At 38.4% G+C, this 25581-nt stretch overlaps 1 protein-coding gene and 1 non-coding gene across 2 annotated transcripts in view; one reads left to right on the top strand and one right to left on the bottom strand.

Moving 5' to 3' along the window:
• Nucleotides 1-25581, bottom strand: part of DEPDC1B (DEP domain containing 1B) — a 71130-nt gene that overhangs the window by 5780 nt on the left and 39769 nt on the right. Inside the window, exons 7-9 of the mRNA XM_037062897.1 lie at nt 22513-22653; nt 2500-2666; nt 632-808 (exon numbers count right to left, since the gene is read on the bottom strand). Of these exons, the coding sequence (XP_036918792.1) occupies nt 632-808; nt 2500-2666; nt 22513-22653 (485 nt within the window). The remainder of the gene's footprint in view (nt 1-631; nt 809-2499; nt 2667-22512; nt 22654-25581) is intronic.
• LOC118998914 (U6 spliceosomal RNA) lies at nt 10146-10251 on the top strand. Its single transcript, XR_005068986.1, has one exon. It is a non-coding gene; the product is annotated as a U6 spliceosomal RNA (small nuclear RNA).

Below are 25581 nucleotides of genomic sequence, written 5' to 3'. Positions count from 1 at the left end.
CCAACAACGTTCTACAGCACGTGGCCCATTTTAACCCTACGGGAGCTAAAACCTACAGAGGTTAAGGGACGTGCCCAGCACCGCACAACCAGGAAAGGGGAGAGCCACGAGTTCGACCCAGGTCTTTACGGCTCTTGTTCCTCTATCACATCTCAAGGCAAAGTGAGGCAGTATGGCACGGCAGACAGGGGCACTGATTCTGGAGACTGATCTCATGTGTGAATCCTGGCTCTGTGACCTTGGACAAGTTGCTTAAGTTCTCCATGCTGCAGTTTTCTCATCCATAGAGTATAAATATTAACATTATCTAGATTGTAGGGCTATCAAGGATCAAGACTGTATTTCACATACATCATTTCCATCAGGAAGTATATGTAGACTCTGAATAAATTCATTTAAGGAATTTGCAATCAAAAGTATGCAGCTTTCACTGATATAATACAACCAAGTCGGCAATCCACAGATTTTCAGTAACAAATGCATAGTGCTTGCTATGTGCCAAGTCTTGTTGTAAGCACATTGTACATATTAATTCACTTAATCCTCATAACATAAAGTCCCAAGAAGCCTACCGAGCTTATAGACTTTCTGCTGACAATTTCACAGGATCTAATAATATCCTTTCCTTTACCTGCACTCTTCGTAGGTGAGCTACATGCTCCTCAATGGAGGTCTGCAAGGCCAAAGGGACTTTCAGAATCTCTTGGTAATTGTCCATCAGAAACGTCACCAACCTAGCAGCTAATAATTCATCCAAGTCCACTTCATCCTTGGAACACAAGATGCAACGGGAAAATGTCTGAATCATCTAAAAAAAAGGCAGAGGAATTTTAAAATAAATACAGATGATTTTTTTTCCTTCTCTGAGGTGAGTGCAATCTAATTTGCAAAAGCAAAACGACTAGTCAGTGAGAAATGGCCCACAGCACAGGGTGCACATCGCACCTGGCCCGTGGCCACACCCGGTCATCTCAGATGGGCTGGTTTTATCATTAATCAGCATGAACAGAATGTGCACCGCATCTCAGAGATGCCTTTCCGAACAGCTTCTAAACCCCTCTCACAGATGGTGTTAAATATATATGTACATACAAATTCTGAAAACTATCACCACCAGGTGACCTGGATCGCGTAGTACTTTTAAGTTTGGTGCCACTTAATCTGATAATACCTTAATTTTATTATTGATTTTTTTTTAAAAAAAGGTCTACTAGCACACTCTGTGTCCCTCAACTGTTACATATTTTCCTATTTAACTGTTATTTCCTCTAGGACTTTTGAATGTACACTTGACAGTCACCTTTGAAAAAAACCATGAGACCTTACAAGAAGTGCATTAAGAGATGAGACTATGGAAAGCAGAGATATAAAAAGTATTATAGCAGCTGCTTCCACAGAATGTATAGTAACTACTCCATTCTTCATTCTGTCCTTTGGAGGGACTTCTTTTTTCCTTTCTCACTAATCTTATTACTGACAATCTTATTTCAAAGCCTATAAGCATGTAATTCTGTTTAGTGAGAAGTCACTTTATCAACACTGCAGGTAATACTTTATCTTCACTCACATTTACGTGTACGCAGATTCTTTACGGGAAGACTATGGAGCCCAGGAAATCCATGAATGCCTTGAAATTGTATGCAAAATTTTACACATGCAATCTTCTGGAGAATAAGCGCAAACTTTTCTTCAGCGTTTCAGAAAGGTCCATTAGCTTCCCTATCAATGCAGCCCCACCCCCCCAAAAAGGTCAAGAATCCCTCCAATGGGCACTGAACCCTCCTCTAACCTTACTTCCCACTTCTCAAACTGGGCCAGTGGACCCCCAGGGGTACACAGGGGTTCACCAGGATGTGAAAAGAATATATACATACCAATGAAGCATCAATTTTACTCCAAGACTTGTCTTTAAGAGAAATTAGGGAATATAGCTAGTGAGCAATTCTAAACATAAATCCTATTTTAAAACATGCTAATATTATAAAGTAGAATGCAAAATTACTCAATTTTAAGCAAAATTGAGAATATTTTACAAAAAACCCTCACTCATGGACCCTTAGATAATACCCCGGGACATACAAGTTCTCTTTCCCCTTTCAAATGGTCTCATCCAACTCTGTATTTTACTTCTTCCCAATTTTACTCCACTTATATATGCTACAGGCTTTGCAATGCTTTCTGACCTGGAGGAGAGACTTGTTTTCTCGGGAAATCCCTTAGCCCTTCTGTTCAGCCTTCCTTCTCTTTGGGTTGACAGTAGGCGGGATACCACAGATATCTCTGCACTAAAGAGCCTACCCCCACTCACTCGTTGCTTTTCCTTATGTTCTTTACGACCCTAGGACCAAAAGCACAACACCAGTCCGGGTGGATCCCGAGCCATGGCTCTTGAAGCCAGTCTGCCAGGTACCTTCCTCTGGTTGCCAACCTAGTGAACTTTACTCAGGTGAATTTTATTCCAAAAACGCAAGCCACATTAGATATTAGAAATCAACTCACCAGTGTTCGTGTACCAAGGCCATCACCAAGTGGTGGCATCTCCTTATTCAAGCAGATCCTTGTCATCATCTTCATCAAGAGCTGTAACTTTCTCCTATTTTCAGGGGGCAGGAGGAGGCAGCAAATCTGGAATGCTTCGATGGCCATTTTCTCTTCCTGTAATAAACCTGATTTACAAAGAAAATTTTTAATCTTTAAAACCTATAGCCTACTTGACTCTCTTATGTTAACATTTTTACAAAATACATATTACTAAAATTGTATAGAAATGTTTACATATCCAACTATACTGGGTCAATTCATTAAACAATAGATCCACTGTCACTCACAACTGAGCACAGAAAATGCAAACCACCTAGTGTTGGCAAATATGTGGAACAAACACAGCCACTTCCCCTCCACACCCTTGATAGATGGAAGTAAACTCTCATAACATTCTTTCCCACTGAACCAAGAGAAGTCAGACTGAGCCTAACCTACCTCCCAAAACTCACACTGTTAAGAGGTCCGAAACAACAGGAGAAAGACATGAATGTGCCATCAATGCCCTGAGTTCTCCCCCTTGTATTATTTCCTCATGACAAGCAGATTACCATCCTACATGATTCTCAAAGACAGAATAATAGACCTAATACTCTTATGGGCCAGTCCACTGCCAAATGACTCTGCTCCTTTCTAAATAACACCTGTCCAATACTCCTTCCTCCCACTTAAGCTATTTTTTCTAGTTAAGGGGGCTGATTCAATTGTGTTCCATGCCATCCCTCCTCACCCAGTATGATTTGGCTAAAAACTAGGGTATTCTAATATCACGCACTCCCTCTTTGTCCCTGGACACAGCCATTCCAAGACCACTAGAGATGAAACTACCTTCACCAATTTACTGGTTGGGACCCAACCTTTTCAATTTCTAGTCTCTGACTTGCAGGCAAAACCATCTTTTACATTCCATAAACATTTTCTGACCATGAATGCTATAACAGGAACTATGGTCCTGGAATTACAAAAATATGCCAGCTTCCTTCCTTTGAAGAGAGAGCACACTCTGAGAAGGAGAGACCCACAAAAAATAAATGCAAAATGTAAATGTAAGGGGTGATGCAAGAAACATCTGCAAGGGGTATATCAGGGGAACTATAAGTCACTCAACATGAATGCGGCACAGATTGTGAGGGTAAGGGCTTAGTATAGAAGTGAAGCTAAAAATACCAGCAGAGATGAGATCTAAGAAATCCTTGAATGGCAGATTAAGGAGCTTGGGTTTGATCCCAAAGGCCATGGATATGCATTGAGAGAAAGGGGGCTGGAAGAGGGAGCTTTTATATACCAAGTTAGGATCCTAAATGTTCACCAGAAATATTGCCGTGGGTTATTATTATCAGTTATGTAGATCTGCTTTCAATTCAACATAATCAAATCCATGAAAAGGAAAAATGTTTATGACCATATTTTAATTCTTTCATGTATCTAAAAAATATTTATTATCCCATGCCTATATTCCAGGGACCGCTTCAAAAAAGAATACAGTGAGGAATGAAATGAAATCCTGTCTGATCTCATGAAGCTCCAATTCCAGCAGATAATAAGCAAAAAGGTATATAAATATAATCTAAGGTGGAAAAATGATGTGGAAAAAATGCCATGAAAAAAATAAAGGACAGGAGCTGCGGATGATGGGAAAAACTTCCATCTGAAAGAATGACAGTAAGCCAGTGAAACAGCAAGCGACAAATTTCAATGCGGAGGAAATATCAATTATACAAATTTTCATGTGGGAGTATGTTTGAGGTCTTTGAGGAACAGCAGTGAGGCCTGTGTGAAGAGAGAATAGGGTATAATGAATATTCAATCAGAAATGAGGTTAGAGAGAAAGCCAAGAGGCACACAGAACCTTGTTGACCACTATTAATGACTTTGGATTTTATTATAAGTGACCTGAGAAGTCACTGGAGAATTCAGGGTTTTGTATATATATAACATATATTACATATACACATATATACAAGGACTTCTGGACTAAGGCCTTGCATAGGAGTCTTCAAAAAGTCTCAGTTGTTAATATAATGAGAATGGTTTGTGCAACATCAATATAACCTGGCAGCCAAAGAAAATGAACTGGAATGGGCATGCGTGAACAACGACAACTTCACTGTACTAGTCAGGGGGGTGGTAGGTACCATTGCCATTGAGTGAACACGTGTATTATGTGGCCATAGCATTCAAAATGACTAAGCAAGTAGAGCAACGAACCTGCATCAATTTTGTGTTAAGCCTGAACAGTCCTCCGTGGAAACTATTAGGATGATTCAGAAGGCCATAGCTATGGGCAACTGGTGACCAGCAACTTCATCACGCCACTATACGTGCTCATGCATCACATCTTGTGCAGAGATTTTTGGTGAAACATCCAATCAACCAGGTGACTCAGCCCCACTACAGCCCGGATTTGGCACCCCACATCTTCTGGCTTTTCCCCAAACTAAAATCATCTTTGAAAGGGAAAAGATTTCAAATCGTCAGTGAGATTCAGGAAAATACGACAGGGCAACTGATGGCAATTGGGAGAACTGTGTGAGGTCTCCAAGTGCCTACTCTGAAGGGGACTGAAGTGTCACTGTGCTATGTCCAATATTTCTTGTATCTTCTTCAATAAACGTCTCTATTTATCATAGCACATGGCTGGATTCTTTGTAGACAGGCCTCAGGAGTTTTTATATATACACATACACATGAAACATAGCAAGGCAGGTGAAATCTGGTTCTGTAATTGGAGCAAGGGATTTGTGGGCTAACGGGATAGGAGGCTTCATGGAAAAAGCAGAAAGAGAAATAAATATAGAATTTCATTACTTTCTGCCAGTTTCAACTGCTACTTCATCTGAACTTTGCATGTTCCTTCTTCCTTCTTATCCACTTACAATCTATTCTCTATTCTGGCTGCCAGAGTAAAAAGTAATTCAGAAATGATAGATAAAAGTATTAGCATATAAATGTTATATATTCACAGGTATTCTATGTTTATATATTTAAAATAAATATGAACACAGTGAGGAAAGAAATGGAAAATATAAAAGAGAACAAAATGGATTTTCTAGAGTTGAAAATACTAAGCCTCAAACATTCATTGGGTGAGAACTATAATAAATTAAACACTGCAAAAAAGAAAATAAAAAAGCTTAAATACACAGTAATATAAACTAGCCAAAATAAAAGCAATGAGAGAGAGAGAAAAGACGAACAGAGCTGCAGCAACCTGTAGAAAAATATCAAGTGATTTGGAAAAGAGGAGGTGTAGAAAAAAATATTTGAAGAACTAATGGCCCAGAAGTTCTCAAACTAGATGAACTCTGTACATAAGCAAATCAAAGAAATTCAATGAATCAAAGCACAAAAACACAAGAAAAATCATGTCAAGGCACATTATACTTAAATTCCTAAAAATCAGTGGCAGAGAAAACCTCAAAAGCCATCAGAGGGAAAAAAAGACATATAATGTACAGTGGAAGAAAAATAAGGAATTACCACAAGACTTTTCATCACAAACTATTTAAGCCAGAAAACAAGGGACTGACATCTGTAAAATGCTAGAAGAATTCAAACTTTTAACTTAGAATTCTATATTTATCTAAAATATCTTTCAGAAATAAGTAAAAAAAAAAAAGCAAACTTTTCAGAGTCCTGCCCCCCTCCAAGCCCAGAGAATTTATTTTCCAAAAGACCTATATTACAACAAATATTAAGGATACTTCTCAAGTAAAAGGAAACTGATACCAAATGAAAACCTGAATCTACACAAAGGAATACCAGAAAAGATCAGAAGAGATGGGTACATAAAACTTCTTATATTTTTATTAATTTCTTTGAAAGAAAATTATTTGTTTAAAGAGAAAACAATAACAATGTATAGTGGGGCTTATAACATGTTATTAAAAACATACGTAGGACTAAAATGTATGAAACTTAGCACAAAGGTCAAGAGGGAGAAAATGAAAGAATACAATTACAGGGTAGTGACGTTATATGTGAAATAGTGTAATACTTAAAGTTAGGCAAAGATTCCTGGAACACAAAAAGCTTGAAGTATAAACGAAAATGATAAAGTGAACTTCATCAAAATTAAAATTTTTTACTTTTTGAAAGACATTATTAAGAAAAAGAAAAAGAGCCCTGGCTGGTGTGGCTCAGTGGATTGAGCGCCAGCCTGTGAACCAAGATGTCACCAGTTAGATTCCCAGTCAGAGCACAGGCCTGGGTTGTGGGCCACGTTCCCCAGGTGGGGGCATGCGAGAGGCAACTAATCCATGTATCTCTCACACATTGATGTTTCTCTCCCTCACTTTCTCCCTCCATTCCTCAATCTCTAAAAAGTAAATAAACAAAATCTTTTTTTTTAAATGGAAGAAAGAAAAGAAAAAGAAGGCCACAATCCAGGGAAAAAGATTGGAATATATATAGCTAACAAAGGACTTATATGCAGAACACGCAAATAATTCTTACAACTCAATAATAAGAGAACAGGCAATTCAAAATGAGCAGAAAATCTCAAGACAATTAACAAAGACATATGAATGGCCATTGAGCAAATGAATAAACACCCAACATCACTAGCCATCAGAAAAACACAAATGAAAACCAGACACACACCATCAGAAACCCACCTGCACAGCTAAAATCTAAAAGATTGATGACGTCAAGTATTGAAGAAGATGCGGAGCTACTGGAAGACTCATCTATCACTGATGGGAATATAACATGACACAACTATTTCGGAAAATAGCTTGCCACTTTCATATACAAGTAAACATACATTTACCATGTGATCCAGCAACTGCACTTCTAGCTAGTTTCCTGAAGAGGCACATATTCATACAAAGTCTTATATGTGGATATTCATAACAGCTGTGAAAAACTTTTTAGTTTGATATAGTCCCGTTTGTTTATTTTTTCTTTTGTTTCCTCTGTCCAAGACCTAAACATGAAATAAAACCTTACAAAAAAATTTCATGAGATCCCAAAATTAATTTGACCAAAAACTCAAAAGCTCTTCGGCTCCTGGTTAAAATCACAGACAAGCCACAGACTAAGAAATGATACCTGTCAGACTGAAGATAAAAAGGATTAGTATTCAGAATACATGAGGTCTGTCCAGAAGGTATCCAACCATGTAATATGAAAAACAGACATTTGTTGAAGAAGATACAAGATACAAGAAACACTGTACACAGGACAACGACACCTCAGTCCCCTTCAGAGTAAGCTCCTAGGGACCTCACACAGTTCTCCTAATTGCCATAAGCTGCCCCGTCATATTTTCCTGAATCTCACAGATATTTTGTAATCTCTTTCCTTTCAAAGGTGATTTTAGTTTTAGGAAAAGCCAGAAGATGCGGGGTACCAAATCTGGGCTGTAGGGGGATTGAGTCACCTGGCTGATTTGCCGTTTCACCAAAAACTGCACAAGACATGATGCATGAGTGGACACGTTGTCATGATGAATCTGTCAATCACCAGTTGCTCACAGCTGCAGCCTTCTGAGTCATCTGTATAGTTTCCACGGAAGAATGTTCAAGCTTCACACAAAATCTGATGTAGGTTTGTTGCTCTACACTTGCTTATGTGTGGCTGCTGAATGCGACAGCCACATACTACACATGTTCACTCAAAGGTATCTATCTACCACCTCAGTAACTAACACAGTGAATTTCTCATTGTTCACTCATGCACATTCCAGTCCACTCTCCTTAGCTGCCAGGTTACATCAATGTTGTGCAAAATGGTCTCTCTATATTAATAACGACTGAATCTTTACCAGACAGATCTCATATTTTTAAAATGACAAAAAAATCAAAAGAAAAAATGAGTTAAGAATAGTTAAAATACTTCATCAGAAGAAACCCACATAACCAATAAATCTCACTAAGATTTGTTTTTATACCCATCAGATCAGAAAAATTAAAAAGCCAGATGAAACAAAATATTGGTAAGGAAATGTTCAAGTAGGAATACAGTGCTAATGGAAATGTAAATTACTAATAGAACCACTCTGGGAAGCAGCTTGCTAGAACTAGGGAATACCAAAACCCCCAGAAATTTTGCTCCCACATATAGAGAAACATGCAGATGCCTTTGCAATATTGTAAATGTGCTGTTAAATTGGGGGGTGGGGGTGCACAGGGATGTCTGTTATATTAGTCTCTGCTCTCCTAATTTAACACCATCCTCAACTCAAATAGTTTTTTTGATGGAAATCTGGAAATCAAATTACAGATTTGGTTCCTTTTTAAAGTGCTTTTCTTCTCTTTTTATGAACCATAACTCCAATAACAATGAGCACATCGAGCACTAGACCTTGGCTTCCAAATATCATTCTCTACTAAAAGGAACCAAGAATCCTTGAAGAAACAGCTGACTACAGCTGGGGAAAGAAAGTACAAGATGAGTCTGTAGGGCCAGGAAGTGCTCAAAGAATGATGGGGATGCAGCAAAAGGTATGCGAGCCAGTTGGAGAAGCCTCCTTCAGGGATTCTGATTACATGTATCGCAGACTGAACGGAACAGCCCCCACCCACCAGTCCTTCTCTCTCCCCGTGCTTTGCTCAGGCTAGCCTTATATTCCTTGACCTTTTCTTCTGCACTGTCTAATCGGTTCCTAATCCCAACAAATGAGCTTTTTTTTCATTTGCAATATTCTATTTTTTTAAATCCTACAGTTGAATCTGTCCTATTTTCTTTGTTCATTTTTTATGAGACTATCTTCATTTTAGTGTATAATTCAATGGGGGGTTTTTGTTGTTTTTTGTGGGGGTTTTTTTTGGCTTGGCATATTCATGAAGCTTTGTACCTCACTACTATTTCATATTTCACTCCAGAACATTTTTCTAACTCCAAAAAAAAAAAAAAAGCCCGTTCCTATTAGCAGTTACTTACCACAGCCTTTTCCCAGCCCCTGGAAACCGCTAACCTAGCTCTGCAAATCTGCCTGTTCTGAATATTTCAGGTAATGAAATCACACAATATTGTAATCTTTTGAGTCTGGCTTATTTCACTGAGAACAACATCTCCAAGATTCACCCATGTTGTAGCATATAACGGTATTTTACTCCTTTTTATGGCTAAGTAATATTCCACTGTGTGGACACACTACATGTGATGCATCATTTGATGGGCATATCAGTTGCTTATACTGTGTGGCTATGCTGAGTAATGCTGCTATGAACATTCATGTACAGGTTGCTGTGTGGACATATCTCTTCAATTATCTTGGGCATATACCTAAAAGGAGAATTGCCAAATCACATGGCAGCTCCATGTTTAACTTCTTAAGGAACCGCCCTAAGTGTATAAAAAATGTGCCATTTTTCATTCCCACCAGCAACGTGCTCCACGTCCTCACTAACACTTGGTATCCAGCTTTTCCATTACAGTCATCCCTGTGTGCGGTGAGCGGCGCCTCTGTGTGGTTTTGATTTATCCAGCTTTGAGGAGTATTACCCTAGAAATTACACTTATTGTTTATTCAGAAACAGGTTCAAGGGGATCCCTATGCAGATTTTTAAAGCTCTTTCTCTGCATGACTGGCTTGAATTAGTTTGGTAGGGCTGTCATAACACAGTCATCAGACTATGCGGCTTAAAGAACAAAAGTTTGTGCTTGCTTCAGCAGCACATGTACTAAAATGGGAACCATACAGAGAAGATTAGCATGGCCCTGTGCAAGGATGACACGCAAATTTGTGAAGCGTTCCATATTTTTTGAAAAAGAAAAAGAAAAAAGAAAAAGTTTATTCTCTCACGAATCCAGAGGCTAGAAGTCAGAGATGAAGGTGTTAGCCAGGCTGGTTTCTCCTGAGACTTCTCTCCTTGCCTGGCCAATGGCTGCATTCTTGCTCTGATCTCACCTGGTCGTCCCTTAGTCTGTGTATTGTCTGTGTCCTGAACTCTTCTTATAAAGACACCAGTCATACTGGATAAGGGCTACCCATATGACAGCATTTTACCTTAAAGGTCCTAATAGAAATACAATCTCATACTAAAGTAATGGAGGTTAGGACTTCAACATAAGAATTTTAGAAGGGCCCTCGCTGGTGTAGCTCAGTGGATTGAGCTCGGGCCTGTGAAGCAAAGGGTCGCAGGTTCGATTCTCAGCCAGGGCACATGCCTGGGTTGCAGGCCAGGTCCCCAGTAAGGGACACATGGGAGGCAACCACACATTGATGTTTCTCTCCCATTCTCTCCTTCCCCTTCCCCTCTCTCTAAAAATAAATAAATAAAATATTTAATTAAAAAATAATTTTAGAAGGGACACAATACAGCCCTTAACATTCTCTGGTTTTCTGAACTACAAGGTCCAGCCTCTTCATTCAACTTCGGTCTGTCCAACCGAGAAAGACGGATGGACATGCTCGGCTGGGCCCCACCTCCCTGCGCCACCATCTGAAAAGTTCTCCCATGCAGGAAGCCAAGGCAACCGAAGAGCTCACTTCACTGTTTTCACTTCTGTCATGGGTCACAGTCCCACATGTGGTCCAATGTCTGAACATAGTTGCCTCTTATTTCGTCCAGTTCTGTAGTTGTTTTTTGACAGAAGGGTAAACCCAATCCCAGTTCCTCCATCACACTCAGAAGCAGAAAAGTTCCTCCGTTACCTTTTAAAAAATAAAAACTTATATATTTAGTCTTGAGTTTGCAATTTGTGGGTCAATAATCTTCAAAAAATGGCTAATATCCATATCTATTTGTTTGCTTAATTTTCATGATAATGCCAAGTCACACAGCTTATAAGTAAATAAGCTAGAGTTTGTCAGGTCTAGGGTCTGCATTCTCAACATCTATATACCTGTATTGCAACTGACAAGAAAACATATTGCTCATTCTTATTCCACAGTGATGTCAGCTCTGCTTGCTATAGTACAAATTAGATTGTAAAGGATCAAGGAAACTCATACAAATAATTTCCCATAATACCTGTAATTCATAAAATGTCCCCAAAATTACCAAAGAGAATTTTAAAAAAGTCATGTCATATACTCAACATTTGAAAAGTAAAGGTACTAGGAGCATGGAATGACTGTAGAGAACAAAAATAACTAGAAAAATTATTCAACCTTTTTATCAAATTTACTAAAATTCTCCTCATCTGTAAATGGAAATATAATAGTAACTAACAATATATCAATCTCACAGGAGTATGGTGAGGATTACTGAAGTAATACTTAGCTAACAAAATGAGTCCAAAATTTTGACAAATGCCTTTATAGTCATAATGTCCAAGAGAATATCTATATGTGTATTGAACTTAAACACAGAATTAATATTGGAATGTTTCACACATTTCAAATCATACTGGTGCCTAGTACCTCTTCATTTCCTACCCTGGTGTCTAGAACATGACAGGTGCTAAATTAGTGTCATTTCGATGCCTGAAAAGACTCGGGACATCAGTAATACCACCAATTTGTTTGCTTACGAATCAAATGAGATTCGGAAAACGTTGCTTCTTCATCTTGGAAGACTGAATAACATTACTGAATGCCTTCTAGGTCCCGGTACTATATGCTAAGCAATTTTATCTGTTTACATTTAATCATTTTGACTATCCTATAGAGAGGAAAATATTGCCCCATTTAACAGACAAAGAAACCAAAGTTCAAAGTAGTTAAGCCTTGACCCAGGAACTCAACTAGTATTCAAATCTATGCGCTAGACCTCCTTATGCACAACTGCATTCTCTACTTCTTATCTGGCCAATAAGAGGATAGAGTCCTGAAACCATGGTTGTCAACTTCTTCTCGATAAACTCCACTGAGTTTCTATTTGGTGCTAAAGCCGAGTGGTCAGCAATTATTATTCATTAAAAGATTACACTCTCTACTTAATACCATACTCTATATATGTAGGCATACTTTTGGGGGCTACTATATATGTCTTAGATACAAACTATTTTAATTTTGGATTGTGTTTTAAAAGTTCATCTACCCACCACCTATCGTCATTTTAACCAGGTCAGAAGTAATCTTTTGGCAAAAACTTCAGGCACCTGAAAAAAAAACCTTAAGGCCCTAGTAATCATTAAGTAAATCTATATTTTAGAAGACATCAAACCTAGAGTGAAAAGCACACATGAATTAATAGCATTTTTCAACCCCAATAAGGCTATCATTTGAAATCACAAAAATATTAATTAGAAAACTGACAGAACTGATAGGAAAACACTTGATAATTATTTTTATCTTTTTGAATGTTTAAAGAGGCAGCAGAGTAAAAGGTTACATGCCTACATATGTGTTACAGCATTAGAAACACAGGTGCTAAAGACAGGCCAAGACCTGACTTGTAAGAACATTTAGCTGTGCCCCAGTTTATCACATCATTATACACAGCCTACAAAAATAGAAGAACAGATTAAAAATAAAATAAAAGCTGTGTTTACAGGAAGTAATGATATAACACATGACCCATGGACATGAACAATGGTGGGGGGACTGGGGGTGCTGGGTGAAGGGGGGCAAAGGGGGAAAAATGGGGACAACTGCAATAGCATAATCAATAAATATAATTAAAAAATTAAAACTAATAATAGCAGCTAACATTTATAATGACGAAACTAATTTATAATGTTGAAAATATCTGGCATTTATTAAGCATTTTACTATGTACCTAGCAGTGTACTAAAAAGTTAATATATCTCATTTATTCTTTATAACAATCTCTGAAGTAGATAACATTATTATTATTTCCAGTTATAAATTTTAAAAAGGGGAAGCTTAAAGAGATTAGGTCATTTGCCCAAATCACACAGCTCGGTGGTGGGAGTCGGGATGTGAGCCCACAGAGTCTAAGGTACTTACTCCTAAATACTATGCTGTATTTCCTACTTTTCCCGCATGGCCAATTATTTCCTAAGAAGTTCCTAGAAGTAGAAATGCTGGTTCAAAGAGCATGACAAACATTTTACAAGCAGGAAGACAAAGAAAGTGCCATTCTACATTCTTCGACTTGGGGTTATGATTAGAAACAGTAAAAAGAACAGAGAATTTCTGAACATAACTAAACCCGAAACTAGGTCCTTTACTGGAAGGAGGGCACTTCAAAACCATTTTCTTGAGAGCCAACAATCAAGCCAGGTGATAACTATTGCTAGTTTCCCTCTTAGAAAGCAACAAATAGAGCGTGGTTTATGCCTGGAGAAACTCAAACCACTTTAAAATGCTAACTCTACAACACATAAGCATGAAAAACTGAATACAACTCTAAAATATGAGCCATGAGTGAAAGGTATTTTTAATCTACCTGTAAAGAACAAACCATATGCTGTTTTATCGAAGCATAAAGGACAAACCATGCATAATATAAGCATCTGTCACAATTAACTATTACTAGTAGTAGTATTTGAGCAATATTATATTTTCTGACAGGCCTTTACATTAATTAGATCCTTACAATCACCTTCCTACGTAAATTTAGAGCAGGGTTTTTTTAAAGTTTATTTACAACTAAAATTTAAAAGTACATTTTATATAGTACCAACACATATGCATATTCATAGGTATTTAAAACAAAAAAGTTTACAAAAATACATAATCTTATTATACACAAAGCACTCTGATAGTCTATATACTATTCCGTGTCTTTTTCCTATGTCTTTTTTTATTTTTTTTAAATGTTGTTCTACTACACAGAATTCACATCCAACATGCAGTTTCTGAAACCATGGCTTAGGGACTGCTGAGTCTGAACCGAGGCCCGCACACAACAAACATCTAGGAACACACAGCAGAAGTCAGACACGCAGTCTGGTCTGGATCTCAGGAGAGAGATCTGAGATAAGGACAAGAACTGTAAATACTCAGCACAGGGGTGACTCACAAAGGGTATGGATGTGATCAAAGAAAAGATAAGACTTGAAGTTTGATGTGTCTTTAATACTTAAGGCCTTCTGGGCATCCAGTCCCAAGGATGTTACTCATCATCGTTCAAACATCACAGCAGAACTCGCTTTTCGTTCTGCCTTTGAATCCTGGAGTGCTATGTGCTGCATTCCTCAGTTCAAATACATATAGGAATACTTCGATTCTCAAAAGTAGTTTAATCTGAGCTGTAATCTCTATTTTTAATCTCTATTTTTTCCTAACTTATTTCTCATTGCTTACCATTACCTAATCCTTACCCCCTTCCATTAAAGCTTACTGACAAAAGCACACTACAGAATTCAGAGGAAAGAAAAAAAAAAAAACAAGTGCAAGGGAACATAGCTTTAAAACGCAGTTGAACTCAAGAGACATCTTCAGCAAGTACTTTCGGGTTCTTCAAGATCATAAAGTGTTAGTGATTTCAAAGAGCTTCTTGAGTTTTTTGGCTCAGTTTTAAGAACTTCTGAAGGACATTAGCATTCTATTCTCATTTTACAGCCAAAGAGTTGTGATGTTGTATCTATTTTATTATTTGGATTTATCTCATTTTGCTAAAACAGAAGCTAAAAGAGTAACTTTTTCATCTTGCATCATTTCTACAATCTTAATGCCATCATAAAAATAATGACTCTTCCTTCTCCTGAGAAAATGACAAGGGCCTTCTGCAGCCCCAGAGGTAACTTGTCTCCTTCTCAGAATGATGTAATGCTGCTTCTCTGAACTACAGATTGTAAAGATCTATCACAAGTAGTTTTACATTAAAATGTTCCAATCATTTGAGAGAAGAAACAAATAGATGGCAACATATGATTATCCTACCTTAGTTTATGCATTGTTCCAATTTTTGTAGTGTTCAAAACAAAACAACAAAAAAGATACTTCGTAGGAAAATATGTGCTGCCATTGCTTTGCATTTCACGTCTTTGTGTCTGAAGTATGACTGGTGTTACTGCCACTGACCAACGAAAGAACTGGGGCCCAGAGAAGCAGAGCAACCTGTCCAAGTCGATACAACGAGGTCTGCAAACCAAGATACCTGATCTTGGTAATGTTTCCAATGGTGAAATAAAAATAAAATAATGAAAAGATAGCCCTGGCTGGTGTAGCTCAGTGGATTGAGCGCAGGCCTGCGAACCAAACAACTGTGGTCTGATTCCCAGTCAGGGCACATGCCTGGGTTGCAGGCCAGTTCTCAGCAGGGGACGCAAGAGAGACAACCATATATTGATATTTCTCTCCCTCTCTCCTTCCCTTCCCCTCTAAAGATAAATAAAATCTTAAAAAAAAAAAAAAGGTGGCCAAGACAGAGGCGTAGGTGGCAACACTGTGCTTCCTCGCACAACCAAAATTAAGGACAAGACAGATTTAGAAACAAAAACACAACCAGAATAAACAAAAAATTGAGCTGTACTGAAGTCCGACAACCATTCAACCAGACCAGTAAGAGGGGCGGAGTCAGCGGCCAGCAGAGAGGGATCGCAGCAGGAAAAGGCAGTGGCAGCCAGATTCGGAAATGCAGGCAGCTCGGGGCTGATCGTAGTCACACATTCCATGCAGACAAATTAGCCCAAAACAGGCAGCAAGACAGACTGCACAACCCAGAGCCCCAGGGATGGGAAATAAAGCCTAAAAGCACCGATTGAAAAGGTGCCAGCTTGTGGGAAGCGGCAGAGGGGACTAAAATCCAGAGAGAGCACAACAAGCACCATTGTTCCCTCTCTGACCCTGCCCTCACATACAGCATCACAACCCAGCAACATAGGTTGCCCTGCCCTGGTAAACACCTAAGGCTCCTCCACTCATATGTAAAAGGAGAAACTTGACCAAAAATGGCTTAATCAGAAGAACAAATCAAAGCCCCAGAGCCAATACTTTTTTTTAAAAGATTTTATTTATTTATTTATGTATCTTTAGAGGGGAAGGAGAGAGGGAGAGAAACATCAATGGTTACCTTTCGTGCGTCCCCTGCTGGGAGTTGACCTGCAGGGAACTGGCCTGCAGCCCAGGCATGTGCCCTGACTGGGAATCGAACTGCGATCCTCTGGTTCGCAGGCCCGTGCTCAATCCACTGAGCTACACCAGCCAGGGCCTCAGAGCCAATACTTTTAAGCAATCAAGAGATAGCCAACTTATCAGATGCACAGTTCAAAACACTGGTGATCAGGATGATCACAGAACTGGTTGATTTTCGTCACAAATTAGATGAAAAAATGAAGGCTACACTAATTGAAATGAAGCAAAATGCACAGAGAACCAATAGTGATGGAAAGAAAACTGGGACTAAAATCAATGGAGTGGACCGGAAGGAAGAAAGAAATGACCAAATAGAAAAGAATAAAGAGATAAGAATTCAAAAAAATGAGGAGAGGCTTAGGAACCTCCAGGACATCTTTAAACGTTCCAACATCCGGATTATAGGGGTACCAGAAGGGGAAGAGGAACAGCAACAAGTGGAAAACTTATTTGAACAAATAATAAAGGAGAACTTCCCCAATCTGGCAAAGGAAATAAACTTCCAGGAAATCCAGGAAGCTCAGAGAGTCCCAAAGAAGTTGGACCCAAGGAGGAACACACCAAGGCACATCATAATTACATAAGCCAAGACTAAAATGAAGGAGAGAATCCTAGAAGCAGCAAGGGATAAGGGGACAGTCACCTACAAAGGAGTACCCATCAGACTGTCAGCGGATTTCTCAAAAGAGACCTTACAGGCAAGAAGGGGCTGGAAAGAAGTATTCCAAGTCATGAAATCCAAAGACCTACAGCCAAGATTGCTTTATCCAGCAAAACTTTCATTTAGAATGGAAGGACAGATAAAGTGCTTCTCAGATAAGGTCAAGTTCAAGGAGTTCATCATCACCAAGCCCTTATTATATGAAATGCTAAAGGGACTTATATAAGAAAAAGAAGATGAAAAATATGAACAGTGAAAGGACAGCAAACACACAGTTATTAACAACCACACCTAAAACAAAAGCAAACCAAGAGGACAGCTAGATCAGGAGCGGAACCATAGAAATGGAGATCATATGGAGGGTTAGCAACAGGGGAGTGGGAGGAGGAGAAGTGGGAAGAAGGTACAGAGAATAAGTAGCAAGGTGGCAGGTAGAAAATAGATAGTGGAGAGGGCAAGAATAGTAGGGGAAATACAAAATCTAAAGAACTTGTGACACATGGACATAAACAAAAGGGGGAATGGTGGGGGAGGGGTGTGCACAGTGGAGGGGAATGAAGGGGGAGATGGGACAACTGTAATGGCATAATCAATAAAATATATTTTAAAAAAGAAAGAAAAGATAATAAAAAATCTACCAAATCACCTGTGCGTTCTTTCCATCATAAAACCATTTTATTATTTACCTAGATTGAGGAACAATAAGTGAATAAACAATTTAATACTCAAAGAAGCCCAACTATTTCTTAAAACAGAAATAAATAAAACCAAAATCAATGAAAATTTATAATATTCTATGCTAGGTTAGGTGACACTTTGGCCGAATAACCTGCCTGTGTTGCCCTCCCTCCTATTCCCCAAGGTTATATCAGATTTCCATTTTCAAATCATTAAGAAAACAAATTTTCATTTTGGCAAAGTAGACCTAACCAGTCCGCTAGCATCTGTAATGTTAACCATACTATTCCTTATGGGAACTTCAAAAAAAAAAAGTAAAATATAAAGACTTTTGAGAGGGCCTGGAATTTGCTCCCAGAAAGGCCACTGGGACCTTGTCTGTTCAGTCACAGAACAAGAGACTCAAGAAAGTTTCACTGCAGTTTTCCAACAACCAGAGGGATAAAAAATATGTCACAATTTCATTTTCACTGAAAAGAGGTTTAATAAGGAAGAGGTTTATACTAAGCCAAAAGAATTCAGACCACACATCAATTGGTAAGAAAACCCTACCTAAAGAAAGACACAGCAAGAGAGACTACTTCCCTAGCGGCTTTTAGAGACCTTGCCTTTGTGAATTGCTTAAAAGTAGATACAGATTCACCCACGCACAAGATGATGCTTTTTCCCTCTATGAAGGATTCTGATGCTTGGGCATGTTTAGGACTCCTTTTGCTTTTATGCTTAGAAAGCCCTTCATCACCCCAACATTAAATAAATATCAACTATATTTTAGATTTGCATTTTTTTTACATTTAATTCTCTAACCCAGCTGGAATTTATCCTGCCGAATAGTATGAGAAAGGTATGAAATTATTCCCCCAAAGTTTTTTCAATTATCCTAGTAATTACCAGTATGCTTATAAATGGTTTATGTATTTAGTTGTAGTCAGGGAATACCTAGGCATTTCCCTACATTTCCACCTTTCAGGAGTACCTCAAGCCACTTAGCCACAATCTCTATACAACAGTGTCATTATATTTGAGGTGCTCCAATATCCTCACCTTGGCCTATCTGCATCTTCAAAAGCTCCAGCCATAAGCAAGCCCTGGACCCTGAGAGCAGAGAGCACCAACAGCAAGCACTTTGGACTTACACTGGCAAGAGCCCTCTGGCTGGTCAAGAACAGCACCCTGGCACTCTGCAAAACAAGAACTGTTTTCCCTTAGGATCCATCACTGGGTAAGGACCCTGAGATAACTTGAAGAACATAAGTATGAAGAGGTAACAAGGCAAGGGTGGAGCACATCACCAAAGATTTCTTAGAAGTCACTAGACAGAGGAACCAAAGGATAGAAAACCTAACCTTATGGATATTTCTAGGTTAAAAATACAGGGGGAGATCTCAACCTACTGATCAGATGATCCAGTCTACAATCAGTGAATTTTAATGCTATCTTCTAACTTAACGTTTAGGAAGAAGGAAGGACGAAGAGCTACTATCGCAGTCTTCCAGCCTACCAGCAAATAAACCAGGGGTCTTGGGCTCAGCTGCCTAGAGGAGCAGACAAATGGAATAAATGAGCAAGTGAACTTGGCTTTAGAGTCTGAAAAGCAATGGAAGGCATTGGAGACTCAGCAAATTGCAATTCATGTTCCTGAAACAATAGCCCCTCCTAGTGGAGACATTACATAGCTGCAGCCGTTTGTGCCATGGAAAATTCAAGCCCACAACTGCCAGATCTTCCAGTTTTTTCTAAAGACAAAATTATGAATTCTTTTGTAAATGTAAATTTTTTGCTTCTTAGAGTTTGAAAGTTAATTAAATTTCTTTTAAAAACACACAGGTCAAACCAGATGTGTTTATGAGCCAGATATGGCCCACAGAGCACCAGGGTGGGAGCTCAGATTTTAACATTATACATACAAATCCACAAGTCATCCACTTTTCTAAAGTAGTCTTCCCTGCTCCCATGCCCTATTGTGCTTCCCATCTTCCTCCTCGTTCCTCAGTATGCCAAATTATTGCAAGCTACAAGAACTGCTACAAAACAGATTCTAGGGTGTGTGCACAGCGTGAGTAAATGACACTACAGTACTTCATTCAACCCATTCAAGAGTCAGGAAAATTATAATCTTAATACAAGGATCTTTATTTTTGAAAACAAATATTAATTACTATGTAAATGAGAGGATCAAAAAAACGGTGGTACATTTACACAATGGAATACTATGCAGCAGAAAAAAGAACTCTGACCCTTCACGATGGCATGGATGGGACTGGAGAGCATTATGCTAAGTGAAATAAGCCAGGTGATGAAAGACAAGTACCATATGATCTCACCTATAAGTGGAACCTAATCAACAAAACAAACAAATGAGCAAAACAGAGCCAGAGACATGGAAATAAAGAGCAACCTGACAGTGACCAGAGGGGAGGAGGGAGGGGGAGAATGGGGGAAAGAAGGGAGGGGCAAGCTAAGGAAGAGGGATAGAGGACTCGTGGGCCGGACAACTGGGGTGGAGGGACTGACTTTGGGAGTTGGGGGGACAAGGCAGGGGAGAGCAATGGGGAAAATAGTGAGACAACTGTAACTGAACAATAATAATATATATAAAAGAAAATAAAGATCAATTATTAATAGTTATGTTAGGTCAGACTGCTGAGTGAAATCACCTTTTTTTTTAACTGTAAGTAAAGAATGAGGCCTACATCTCCAGACATGTCTCTTATATTTTCCTTTAACAACTCTTCGATGTCCTGTTTCATATACCGGTAACTGCTCTCATATACCATACGACTAACTGCTCTCAGGTCACAGCTCTGGCACCAAGCTAGCATTATTTCATGCTGGATGTAAAAAAATAGGCCTCAAAAAAAAATTATTAACAGAACTGAAAATCATTTCCACTGAAAATGCTGTAGGGCTTTTAGCTTCTACACAAAACAGATTGATTACCTCCTTTAAAACATTTTTACCCAATGGCATCCTATTCCAATCAAACGAAGTCAAAGGCTTAAGGAAGGAGTTAACCCTACTGGGATTCAGCCTACACAGATGCTTTGTCGATACACAGCTTCTAGATGATGTCTGCTCCCACAGGCTCTAACAGGACTTCTCTATCAGATAATCTTTGTTAATCACATAAACAAATAATAGTCTTCCATAATCTAGAGGACTTTCTGCTATTACTACATAAGGATGTGGTTTTCAATGCAGAGTGTGTCGAATGTATTCACGTAAGAAGGGCTGGATCAGGGAAGGTTGGTATATCCTGACCATCGCACACATTATTAGTCTAGTCCTGCTGATAACCAAGTGCAGGAAAATTCCCCATTCTCTCTAGCCTTCTGCACACTAACCCCTCGACACATGATATTTTAGAGGGTGGTGACTCTGACATCAATTTGGAAATAATCAGCTTTAATTCCTAGCTGAGTTCAAAATGAAAATTGTGGTAAAATAGATCAGTGACACCATAAATATAACTGATTCAAATTAGACTTCATTTTTCAAAAGTTCCAAGCTCTTTCATTTCTAAAACAGATCATTGTACAATAAGACATTGTAAAAATGGAAAATGAGGGCGGAAAATCTAAGAAGTGATTTTTAAGCCAATCTTTAGAATTCTTTTACCAGTAGCAAATGGCAGTCGAGTGGGTATAATGAAAACCTACTCCATCAGTCCACACACGTATTAAATAACAGCAAGTATTTGGCTCCATCAGGCAGGACATTCACAAGCACACAGGCCTCCAGTCCTCCCTGGTTGAAAAGGAAACACCAAGAAGACCCAGCGGCCTCACAACTGAGTAACAGGACTAATCCCTTCATTTGTCCCCAGTATTGGTCTCTTTAAAGACAAATCTCACCTACGTACATGATTTGTAATTGTTGTTTTTGTTCCTTATTATAAGAAAACCTACAAAATCTTTAAAAAATTTGAAGCACCGTGCTTTAAATAAGATCAGTAAATTATTCACATATTGTTAATACATTGTTAAGATACTACAGCAGCACCCATACTTTCCAAGAAGAAAATAAGACTGAAAGAAGAAGAAAGGGAAAAGACTGCTAATTCTTACAAATTTACATGACATAGTAAGGTACCCACACAAAAATTTAGTGGTTAAACCAAATGTTCTGACAGGAAAGCAACAGTACTTATTAAACAACCATAACAGCAAGAGGAAACTCTGATTTCCTAGAAGAAAAACAATATCAGAAAGACTTACAGCAATAATGTTGAATTTTTGCTTTTACCATGGTTTTTTAGGGTGTGGATTCTGAAGTATAAATCGACATCAGGAACAAGTGTTAGAGACAGATAAAGTTACTCTATTTTACATGTCACAATTAACAAATAGTTCTACAAAAATCTGTACCTGCTATAAGAAATTAGATTTGTAAGTGAAAATATATCTCCCATGCCTGACAGTTCATGAAGTCACATTCGGAGCAGCAGATTTGCTCATAAACAGTAAATGTCAAATTTACATTCTTCTCTACCAATAAAGTCACATTTTTTGTATAAAAAAGACATATAACATAATGTTCTTTATTAAGAAATAATAAGTGGCCCTTGCTTTGAGTTTCCTAATATAGCTTAACCATTTTCTTTTCCTCCTTTGAAAGCAGGATACCAACTAGGCAAATAACCCATCAGTTTTAATTTCAAACATGCTTCTGAAAGTTTGGCTAATGGAAGTCTCACGACAGTGAAAATGAAATAATTTGGTATCAAGGTATAGATGCTCATATTCCAACTTACCTAAAGCACTGACAAAGGCATCAAAGAGATGGAAGGTAAGCAGAGGCTCTTTCAAGTGACCATAGTAATCCACTATTGTTTTAAAGACATCCTTTTCAAATCCTAAATATGCAGGCTGCTTCAAATCTGAACAATTAGGCCCTATTTAAAAAGAGAGAGAGAGATAATGAGCTAGGAAGAGAACATTAGCATGACAACCACCTCTAAGTGCACAGTGAAGATCAGAAAATATTTCAAGGGGAAAATTGACATCAAATAAATTGCCATAAATTGCCATTTTGTTTACACAAATATGATTTATGTCTGAATTGAAATCTATTATAAAACAGTGAGAAAAGTCACTGGCTTACTTCCATTTCTAAAAAATCCACTCTTTCTTTTATGCCCTTCTGAAAGGTATTTTTACTCAATGTAAAGAATGATAATTTTCTTTGAAATATTCAGTATTTTCCTAGTCTTGTTACAGCTGACTGTGATGACAATTAGCTCACATTATAATAGATAAGTTACAAGGACATTTTGAAGCTTTTCATTAATTATCATTTCTAGATTATAAAATTCTAGAGTCAGAGTTGAGTGAAATAATCAATTTCTGCCTCTATTTCAGACTGATAAGAATTTATACATTTTCTTCTTAAAGATATTCTGTAAAGGAGATTTTACCTTGTGTCTTGTAATTCACTCTGATCATAAAACTCTATTTAATACCCAACCAACCATCAAAAGAGTTAATCAAGCAGAGTCCTGGTGCAAAGCTGGTCACCGTAAGAAGCCTGGACAACCTGGTCCCAGCCCTGCCCTGTGCCAGCAGCAAGCCAAAGACCCACTTGCATGTGGGACCGAAGAGGAGCAAGAAATGCTTAGCTCTCTACAGAGCTGGCAGCAAATGCCCCCAACAATCCACCCGGAGGCCACAGACTTCACTGCCGCGTGGAGAGACAAACGACAGCCCTGCACTGTCAGGGACAAGGCCAGTAGTCCCGTGAGGAACAGTTCAGCCAGCCTTCCCAATCTCCTTCGCAGTACTCGCCAATTCTGGGCCAGAACACAGGACTAGACAACTGTACCCATAAAGATCTCCACCCCCAGAATGAAAGATGAGGCCAGTAAAAACTGAAAGGAAATTCAAACTACAGAACTGCTCTAAGCATCGAACTAAAAAAGACAAGCACGCTGGGCCTTCACATTCCAAGGCCACTGAGACATTGTGAATGTGGCTTTTTGTTGGGTCTCTAAAAATTTCTTACCTTCTAATAGTCTAGTATATTTCTTATAAAATAACTTAATTTGATTGACTGAAATAATACAAATTTTGAAAGACCTCTATGTGCGGTACCACATTAACCTAGCAGCAAACATAGTCATTTTTACCTGCCTTCTCCTCTAATACTGCAGGCTTAGTCAACGGAAATACCGTCATTGGTGTGATGTGTCTCAGCAAGCAATGCACATCACCTTGACTTCCTCCCTCCCAGAATAAGTATGCAGTTCATTCTAAGCAACTGTTCCCTTTCGTGAACATTTCATCGTATAAAAAAAAAAAAAAGGGCAGGGGTGAGTTTCCCTAAAAATGCCAGTGCATACTGACCTCTGCAGAAGAGGCCGTATTTCTACAATCTTTTATTTCTAAAGCATCTTGAATTTCGGAATATTTTTTAAACTAGTTTTTTATAAATGTTATTCTGACAGATTTTGGAAGAGCTGTTTGTATCCATTTCTGATTGAATCCTTGCAATCTACATGCACAAAGAACAAAACACAGTTAACCAGGCTTTATATATACTTAGCGTCAGTCTTTCATTCTGTGGTCAACCATAAAGCTGGTCAACAACATAAGTACCCAGGACAATGTACACATGATCCACCATAAATGCAGACAGGCTTAAAGGAACGAAGGAGGCAGCAGATTTACAGAAAAGAAGGTACTAGGCCTTTAAAATATCATATAATCAGTCTATCCTTTCTGTTCCCTTTTAGATGACTCTGAGGGAATCTAGATTCATTAAAAATAAAGAAGGGTGAGGAATAAGACATAAATTTAATGAACTCAAAACAAATTTGGGGGACCAATAAGAATTTGGGAGATTAATAATTTTATACAATTATTCAAAAGGCTGGCCTTGCCCTTTGACCACCTTTTCTTCTTTGATACATAAATATCTTTACGAATATACCAACCATCCACTGCACTTGCTACATATGAGACATGTCCCCGTCCCCAAGAATTCCCACCTAATATACCACCACCTGACACACATGTAGAAAATTACTAAGTTGCTCTTCACATCTCTTTTCTCCATTCATGAGAAATTCCAGTTACTCTAAACTTTCTGCAAAATTTTGTGGCTTTATTATACATCTTCCTTGAGGGAAAACTATACTCATCAGTAAGTTTTGATCATCTGAAAATTCAACATCATAACCACACCTTAATAGTGTCAACAATTACACACACACATTTTACAAGATACTATAGCCTAGATTTGTTATTCTGGCTTCCTCTGTTCATTCCCTGGTAATCAACCACCAGATCCTAAATTTGCCAGTAATTCAGAAATGGGTAATTGAACCTCCCATTTATACCTTCTATCTTGTCATTGCTAACTCTGGCCAAAGATATCATTTAAATTTAATTGATTTCAAATAATTGAGCAAGAAGAATAAAAATTACTGTCCCAAGGGAAAACCACAGAACTCTACATCTCAGAGGTTCCAGAATATTAACTCAAAAATCATGATAGTCTTAACAGTTAAACACACAGAACTTTGGGGTTCACACAAACTTATTATATGGCTAGTCACATTCAGATCAATAGTATATAATCATTTTCTGTATATCACCACTGAGATCACTCCCAGCAAGCTAAATAGTTATTTTAGCATCATTCTAATCAAATAAAACTAACTTCAGTTACATAAATAATTCAGAGTCTACTAATTCGAGACTTTATCCGCCTGTCTCTGTACGTACTAGTCTCACTCAAAAGGGATGACAGAAACTACCTCTCAGCCCAGGCTGGTGTAGCTCAGTGGATTGAGCGCGGGCCTGTGAACCACACAATCGCGGTT

The sequence above is a fragment of the Sturnira hondurensis genome, unplaced genomic scaffold, assembly GCF_014824575.4.
Source record: "Sturnira hondurensis isolate 20B ecotype Veracruz unplaced genomic scaffold, ASM1482457v3 Scaffold0014384, whole genome shotgun sequence".
Taxonomy (NCBI): Eukaryota; Metazoa; Chordata; class Mammalia; order Chiroptera; family Phyllostomidae; genus Sturnira; species Sturnira hondurensis.
The sequence above is the reverse complement of the archived record's forward strand: the minus strand, read 5'-3'. Positions and strand labels throughout refer to the sequence as shown.